Raw genomic sequence first — 9,121 nt, forward strand, 5'->3', positions numbered from 1 at the left:
TTTACTCGTTGTAAAAAAAGTAACATTAGAAAAATAAATCAAATGTATTTTCTTTGTGATGTGATTCAACTAAAAAATTAGTAAACAAAATAGATATGATTCTCAAAAATTGATAAGCAAAATAGATCTAGTAAAAAGAATGAAATTAAGGGTGATGGTGAGAAGGTTGCGAGAAGAAGAAGAGAAAATGAGTGAAGGTGAGAAGAAGGAGACAATAGAAATAGGGTTCTCAATTTTGGTCTTTGTTTTAAAAAATAATCAAATTTTGAATTTCTAATTTTCTTTTTTGTTTTTTATTAAAAAAATTATTTCAAACATTGTGATGCTAGCTTAATGATGTTAGAATTTATTTAACAAATGTTGAATAGAAGGATTATTTTAAAATAAATTTGTATTTGCAGGGATGCAAATCAAACAAAAAGAATTACGCAGACCAAAATCAACAAATGTTATAATTATAATGACCAAATACATATTTAAACTAAAATTGTATGATTCTACTTGTTTTATTCTTCATCTACAAGTAGAACATAGTAAAATTTCTCTTCGTTATGCAATATGTGTTTTTCTTGGTTATGAAGATGGTAAAAAAGGTTATCGTTGTTATGATACTTCAAGTAAAAAACTTTATGTTTCTCATTATGTTGTGTTTCTCGAGCATATACTATTTTACTTTATTTTCTCTAATTTTGATGCTTCTATCAGGTTTGGACTAACTAGTATAATCATTATATTGGTCTTGATGAAGATATTTCAAGTGACTGTAATGTTGTGCAATGTAGGGTTGATACTAATGCTACTCCAAAAACATATGCTTCATATGTACTCACAGCTCACTAGCAATCTCATGTGATTGTTGATCCTTATCCTCCTACTTTTATGTGTTATCCTCTCTATGTTTGCAAGTCAGTCAATTACCTAATTTTGTTTATTCTAGTTATTCAGTTTCTTTTGCTAATTTTCTAACATTTGTTCAAAGTTTATCTAAATTATATTCCTATTAAGAGACTATTCTTGATCTTTTTTAGTAGCATGTTATGAAATATGAACTTTTTGCTTTGCGCAAGAACGATACTTGAATTTAGTACATCTTTCACTAGTAAAATGTGTTATTAGTCTCACTAGGTGTACAAGATCAAAATCAAATTTAATGGATCAATTGAGTGCTACAAAACTCGTCTTATGACTAAATGATTCTCTCAACAGTATAATATAAATTATAAAAAAATATATTTACTCTTATGGTCAAGATAACCATTATTCTTACTCTTATTGTTGTAGACATCTATTTGTCAATGACATATTTTTGAATTGGATGTTAAAATGTTTTTTTAAATGATTTTCTTCGTGAAAAAGTTTATATGATATCTCTACCAAATGTTTCTCATAACTTAAAGGAAACGTGTAAGTTAAAAAAACTCTTTTATAGTCTTAAACAAGATCTCGAAGCCTGAATTGAAAAGATCTTCACTATTATCATATATGTTGACTTCTGCTTTAATGATAATGAGATTTTGCTTTATTTTTCATGACCACTTCTATTGAAGAAAATTGATTCTCTATTTTTAGTGATATGTAATTTTAGTGATTTTAGTGTATTTTAGAGTAATTGATGACTAAAATTAAATAATAAAAATTATTTAGATAAAATAAAATAATTAATTAAGAGAAAAATAGATATAAAATTACTAAAGATAAAAAACTTAAAGGTAAATAATCCTATCCGGATAACTTATTCTAGTATCACTTACACTTACATGTGAATGGTGATGGGATTGCCAGGTTGAAATTGTAGTAAGATAAATGAAGAATTTAAGATGAAAATTTTAGGCCCTTTTGTCTTTTCTCGCACGTTAACCTGTAAACTATTTTTTGTCATATGAGTTGTCCTTACGGCCGATTGTTTCTAAAATTGGAAATAAAGATTTGGCTAGGAAATTGCCACGATATACTTCTCAAACGACCTTGCGTTCAATCCTTTACAAATTGAAAGATATTACACTGCCCAACATTGAATTTTTTCAACACTTTTTCAATGTTCTTTAACGCTGTCCTTAAAATCACTCATTTAATGTTGTGGGTGGATGCAATGGTGATAAGATTGGATGGACTTTGTTTTCGTTTTTTTCTCTAAAACAAGCCAAAATGCGGTCCAACTTGCAAAACCGACCAAACCATTTTTTTTTCTTTTTTGTTTTTCATAATCATTTGAACCGATAATAAATCTGATTTTTGGTTCAACTGATCGATTTAATTTCTTTGAATAAAACATCAGAGAAAAATAATAATAAATGGTGCATTTCTTACAAAAAGTATAATATTTAAAAAAAAATTCAATTTTTTTTATAGGAATAACTTTTTTTTTCGTTGGTAGATAAAATAGGGAAAAAAAAAAGACGGATATAATTAATTATGTGGGCTCATTTTATGTCCTCAAAAGGAAAAAGATAGATATAATTACCTTCCCCAAAAAGGAAAAAACAGATGTAGATAACGTGCAAATTGAAGAATTGTGGCCCCTATCTATCGGCTAGTGATAGATTGAGATTTCGTTATTTGTCATATTGAGATATTGTTATTGACAAGGCAAATTAAATTACAATTTGTGATAGCCGTTTTTATATCTATAAAGAGACCCGGTGATAAATGCAATTTAAATATTATTAATTGTGTGACCACCACCTCACCAACAAATTTCTATTATGACGCTTTTGTTGAAGAAGCCACATGTTCACCATTCATTCATCATTAATAATAGTGCATCTTCACCTTCTTTTAAATGGAGGAATAATATTTCTCATAGTTGCCACATCAATAGTTGTAATTGGTTCTTCAAATATTCTCTACCCAATAGTAAATTGAGTAAAAAGGTTCACATTGGAGTGGTAAACACGATGGCAACAACAAGCAACACTACCAACACCAAAACTCGTAATGTAAAAGCTTTAGTGACGGTTAAGCAAAGTGATGGTGGACTCATAGAAAATCTTGTTACTAGTGTTGTTGGTAATAAACACTTGGTTTTGGAGTTAGTCAGTGCTGACCTTGATCCAAGTAAGTTTCATTAATTTATGATAAAATCTACACAAGGGATTTTTTAACTTAATTAGCCCAAATAAAATTTAGATTAAATTTTAAAACAAACTTTATTTTTTTAAGATAAAAAATACTATTATTTATCTTTTTAAAGGACAAAAATGATGAAACTTTAATATTACAAAAAAAAAAATGTTGAAGCTTTAATGTTTTTTTCGTCCAAAATTGTGAAAAATATCCCTATAGTTTGTTTAATTACCTTATGTTAACAGCAGCATGTATATATAACTTGCCTTGATTATTGGTGTAAACGTAGAAGTTTTTTTAAGGGGAGTGGGGATGTATGACCATTAAGTTAGTAGATTATTTAATCACTTTATAATGTAAAGAATAGTTAATGAAAGATAAAGGGTATTATTGATAAAATGGATTTTTTTTTTACTAAAATAAAATGGAACCTTAAACTATCAAAATGAAAAAGGAAAAAAAAGTTTATTTAGAATCGACAAATGCTAAGAAATGGAAGGAGAACTCTTTCATTCATTAAAAAGTAAAGAAGAACTTAAAGTTCTAAAATAACATCCAAGTTATGAAAAAAATGACATAATGATAAAGTAAGGACAAAATGACATAATCATGAAGTAAAAACATATTCCGTCTGTTATGTATGAATGATTCATTTCAAAAAAAATTAAAATAAAATAAAAATTTATTAAATTACTTTCATTAGTTGTGTTTTCACTATTATTATAAAATGTAAAATGAATGATATTGGCTTGAAAGTTATTCAAGTAATACTAATTACATGACACACTTGAAAATAAAATAATTAATATTGTATTAAAAGAATAATTCGTTTTGCAACAATTTTTTACAATTCACTCATTGTAAAAACGAAAAAGTAATAGTAAATTTAATTTTTATGACCACCAAAATAAGACATTTTTTCCACGATTTGGGATGAAAATTTACTAAACATCCATAGTTGTTTTTGTTTGGAATGCTAAATGACAATTTTTATCTAAAAAGGATAAATGATATGTTTAAAATTTTAAATTAAGTTAAATGACTTTTGATGTAATTTTACCTTTAATTTATCTACTAACTTATATGAAAAAGTGACAGCTATAAATGATCTACTCACATACTAACTTATATGAAAAAGGGACAACTATAAATGATCTACTCACTTATCTATTATAGAATAGTGTTTAAAAATCATTTAAAACTTTAATGGTATTCGAGATATTTTTTGAAAATATAATTTACTTATCCTCCTAATCTTTAAGATTGAAGCAATGACTTCATTAATATTGTTCAATAAAAATAAATAAGAGATAAAAAAAAATTCCATTAAAATTATTGTGACCTAGATACTTTTACACTAAACTAAATTTTACATATTGAGTAATTCTACTTGTTATTTAACATATATGTCTATATTTCATAAAAAAAATAAAAAAAATAACATAGCCCCGTCCATTTAATTTTTCATATTTCTTGTACATATATAAATGAAGAAACAAAGTCGAAGAGAGAGACAATAAAAGGAAATGCAAAAGAAACAGAGAAAAATGAGAACGATGTACATTATGAGGCAACATTTGAGATACCAGTTGAATTCAAAAATGTGGGTGCTGTTTATGTTGAGAATGAACACGACAAAGAGATATTTCTAAAAAGCATATTCCTTGATGGTTTTCCTGATGGTCCTCTCCACTTTACTTGTAATTCATGGATTCAACCCAAACCTATTCAGAGACTCTTCTTCACTAACAAGGTATTCACCATTCCAACATTATAAACATATCCTTTTATAATATACTTTCATAATTTTATATATTATTTTCATGCATTGAATGAATAGATGTATTTGCCATCACAAACACCAACTGGATTGAGAAAGCTGAGAGAAAATGAACTAATAGAGTTAAGAGGAGATGGAAAAGGAGAGCGTAAGAGCACTGACAGAATATATGACTATGATGTTTACAATGATCTCGGTGATCCTGACATTAGCATTCAACTCAAAAGACCTGTTCTTGGTGGCACCAAACAATATCCATATCCAAGACGATGTCGCACCGGTCGAAAGCACTCTAATTCAGGTTATTAATTTCTCATGCTCATATGTTTTTCATAGAATGCTTGTATATTATTTATTTATTTGTAATATTTAAAAGACAATTATGAATAGTTATTTATATTTTTTAGTCAGTATTTTCTAATATGAAAATGCTTGTCTGTAGTAGAAGACTTATTAAAACATTGGTGTAGTATTTTTATCCTATAACTTATTCTTTTTGTTTGCAGATCCAGTATATGAGAAAAGGAATTCAACATTCTATGTTCCTCGTGATGAGAAATTTGCTGAAACAAAGCAGACACAATTCAATACTTCTACCATATCCTTAGGGTTGACTGCAATTATTCAATCCTTAGACACAATTCTCGTTGATCCAAATCTAGGATTTGCAGACTTTGAAGATATAGAGGCTTTTTACAAAGAAGGATATACTTTACCACCGCTTAAATCCAATGACTTAACATTTCTCCAAAGAGTCATTCCAAAGTTCATTAAGGTTGGCAATGATAGCCAAAATATTGTGCGCTTTGATACTCCAGAACCTTTAAAAAGTAAGTTTAATTATATAATATTACAACTACTAATCTAAGTGACAGATATGTTTTTTATAAAATAATCATATTTTGGTTTGGGTGGGGAGCTTGAAATTGTTAGTCATGGAAGGTGTGATGTCAAGTTTATTGAGATGATTCTTGAAGTTCTCTTAAAACAAATATTCCTACTGTTTTGGAATTTGTTTGTTTAGTTTATAACATATTCATATTAGTACCAAATGAATGCATGCCTCTCACTTTTGTAGAAACTCATGTTAATATTCACCCCAACTTTATGTTTTTTATATTAACTTAACCTAAACCTGTACCTACCAATGAAATGAAATATCTTTCATAGTTTCTTATCAATATGAATATGTGGTTTGGAAATGTAGGGGATAGATTCTTTTGGTTTTCAGATGTGGAGTTTGCCAGAGAGACTTTGGCAGGTGCCAACCCATATAGCATCCAATTGGTTAAGGCATGAATTCTTATATTTATTTTAATCTTGTCACAATATTCATATTTATATATATGCAATAATTTTAATTTCTTTTTATTCATTTTTATTAGGAATGGCCTTTGATGAGTAAACTAGATGCCCAAGTCTATGGTTCACCAGAATCAGCAATTACAAGAGAAATCATTGAGCCACACTTGACCACTTATAGCACAGTTGAAGAGGTACTAAAGCATCAATGAATTTTACTAAATTAATTAACAATGTATAGTGCTGAAAAAGTATTTAATTTCAATACTACAGGCTATTAAAGAAAAGAAATTGTTCATGCTAGACTATCATGATTTATACTTACCATTTGTAAGCAAAGTGAGAGAAATTGAGGGCACTACATTATATGGATCAAGAACACTATTCTTTCTCACAAGTGAAGGTATATTGAAGCCATTAGCCATTGAGCTCACTAGACCAATTATTGGTGAAAAACCACAATGGAAGCAAGTCTTCACACCTAATTCTGATTCCACAAATCTCTGGCTTTGGAGGCTTGCAAAAGCTCACGTTCTTGCCCATGATTCTGGTCATCATGAACTTATAAGCCATTGGTGAGTACCATTATGCCATTCTCTTATGCTATGCAACAAGGATATGATGCATTCCCAATTAGGTTGTATGAGATGTTCTGTCAAGCTTAACTAGTACTACTTAATTAATAATATGTTAACTTTATTTGCAGGCTAAGAACTCATTGTGTTGCAGAACCTTTTATAATAGCAACATACAGACAACTAAGTTCCATGCATCCAATTTATAAACTATTGCGTCCACATCTAAGATATACCATGGATATCAATTCAATTGCTCGTGAAGTGCTTATTAACGCAAGTGGGCTCCTTGAATTATCATTCACTCCGAAAAAGTATTCCATGGAATTAACCTCAGTGGCATATGATAAGCTCTGGCAATTTGATTTGCAGGCACTGCCAAAGGATCTTATCAATAGGTAAATTTTATATGGTCAATGTTAGTTAAATGGCGCTGACCTGACAGAATGGTATGATATTTTTTTTTACATCTGTCATAAACAATTTGTGAAGGGATGTCTGCCATGGCAACGCCATATGCCTCAATGGCGTATTTATATGGAAGACTTTTTTCCTGCCGCAATCTAACATTGACAACACTGATAGAGATGTTGAATATTAAGTTTGTTTGAGTTTCCTTGATTTGAAAAAAACACTGAATATAACTTGCTCATTTAAATTGTTATTTTTTAGAGGAATGGCTGTGGAAGATCCTAATGCACAACATGGACTAAAGCTAATAATTGAAGACTATCCTTTTGCAAATGATGGTCTTCTCATATGGGATGCAATTAAACAATGGGTCACAGAATATGTTAATCATTACTATCCAAGTCCAAGTATCATAGAATCTGATGAAGAGCTCCAAGCATGGTGGACAGAAATTCGAACAAAGGGCCATAGTGACAAATCTGAAGAACCATGGTGGCCAAATCTGAAGACACAAAAAGATCTTATTGACATCATCTCCACTATAGCTTGGGTGTCATCTGCTCATCATTCAGCTGTGAACTTTACACAATATACTTATGGAGGCTATTTCCCTAATAGACCAACAATTGCTAGAAAGAAAATGCCTACAGAGGATCCTACTAATGAAGAATGGCAAAAATTTATGAACAAACCTGAACAAACCCTTTTGGAGTGTTTTCCATCACAACTTCAAGCAGCCTTATTTACGATTGTTTTAGGCTTATTATCAGAACATTCACCAGATGAAGAGTACATTGGTCAAAAGGTGGAGCCATCTTGGATAGAGAATCCAACTATAAAGACAGCTTTTGAAAGGTTTCAAATGAGATTGAAGGAGATTGAAGGTATTATAGACTCAAGGAATGAAGATAGGAATTTGAAGAATAGACATGGAGCTGGGATAGTGCCTTATGAGTCATTAAAGCCATTTTCAGGGCCTGGAGTCACAGGCAAAGGAGTCTCATACAGTATATCCATTTAAAGTTTGGTTCTTTAAGCCTTAATATGAATAATTTATAGGATTTAATTGATATGCATGTTAAATTTGAAAAAATTACACACATTTAATCATATCTCATCATTTAGTTAGAAAATATCTTTACAATTATCTATATGGTGAGATGTAATTTGATGCGTGTGTAAAAAAAATTTACATTAACAGTGCATCGAATTGAACTCTAATCTATATTTATATAAAATGTTATGTGTCTCATTTGGTCCTTAATAAAAAACAATTTGTTGTTCATTTGATAAGGAATAAACATGCAATTCTTTTCATCATAGGTCCATCAATTCTAAGTTCCAAAGTTTGAGATTAAAAGCCTTATGCTATCTAAAGAAACTAAGTTAGCTTGTTCTTCTCTTCATGAATCTCTTCTTAATTATATATATGAACTAACTTGCAATTATCTTAATTCAGTAATGATTCATTGACATGAAGTTTAACATCAACTAATGCTTGCAATTACAAATATCTATAAAACCATCACAAAAGGATAGTGTAAAAATTGTGCACTACAAATTTCTAGAGCATAAGAATAATTCGAAGGAAGGCCGAATAGGTTGATTAACCCAAAAAACCTAGAATAATAATTACAATTATTCAAACCTAATTCTATCTTATATAATATTCATTTCGCTCGTTCGTTCCTAATCAATGTGGGATGACCAACCACACTTGAATTTCAATGATGGTTCCCAAAGTTGTTGGGATTGATTGAAATGAAACTTTTTTACATCCTCCAAGATAGTAAAGGTAGGTATGACTATGTATATTAAGTCAAGTTTTTTATACTAGTTGAAAATACTTTATACATGTATATAAGACTTTTTTCTAATATTGGTTTTAGAGTTGTGAAATGTAGTTCAAATGTTTATTTTGCAATAGTGTGGTGTATTGTGATCGTGTTCGTAGAGTGTTTTAGAAAAAAGTCTAAATTTTTCACATAAT

At 29.3% G+C, this 9,121-nt stretch overlaps 1 protein-coding gene across 1 annotated transcript; it reads left to right on the forward strand.

Annotated features, from left to right (window-relative positions):
- Window positions 1-2,648: 2,648 nt before the first annotated feature.
- Window positions 2,649-8,448, forward strand: LOC101491576 (linoleate 13S-lipoxygenase 2-1, chloroplastic-like). The gene is made up of 9 exons (XM_004501940.4): window positions 2,649-3,054; window positions 4,557-4,816; window positions 4,904-5,144; window positions 5,350-5,673; window positions 6,051-6,136; window positions 6,229-6,339; window positions 6,419-6,720; window positions 6,852-7,118; window positions 7,393-8,448. Exons 1-9 carry the CDS (start codon window positions 2,703-2,705, stop codon window positions 8,150-8,152), a joined length of 2,703 nt encoding a protein of 900 aa, XP_004501997.1. The 5' UTR covers window positions 2,649-2,702; the 3' UTR covers window positions 8,153-8,448.
- The last annotated feature ends 673 nt before the right edge of the window (window positions 8,449-9,121 follow it).

The sequence above is a fragment of the Cicer arietinum genome, chromosome 5 (assembly GCF_000331145.2).
Source record: "Cicer arietinum cultivar CDC Frontier isolate Library 1 chromosome 5, Cicar.CDCFrontier_v2.0, whole genome shotgun sequence".
Taxonomy (NCBI): Eukaryota; Viridiplantae; Streptophyta; class Magnoliopsida; order Fabales; family Fabaceae; genus Cicer; species Cicer arietinum.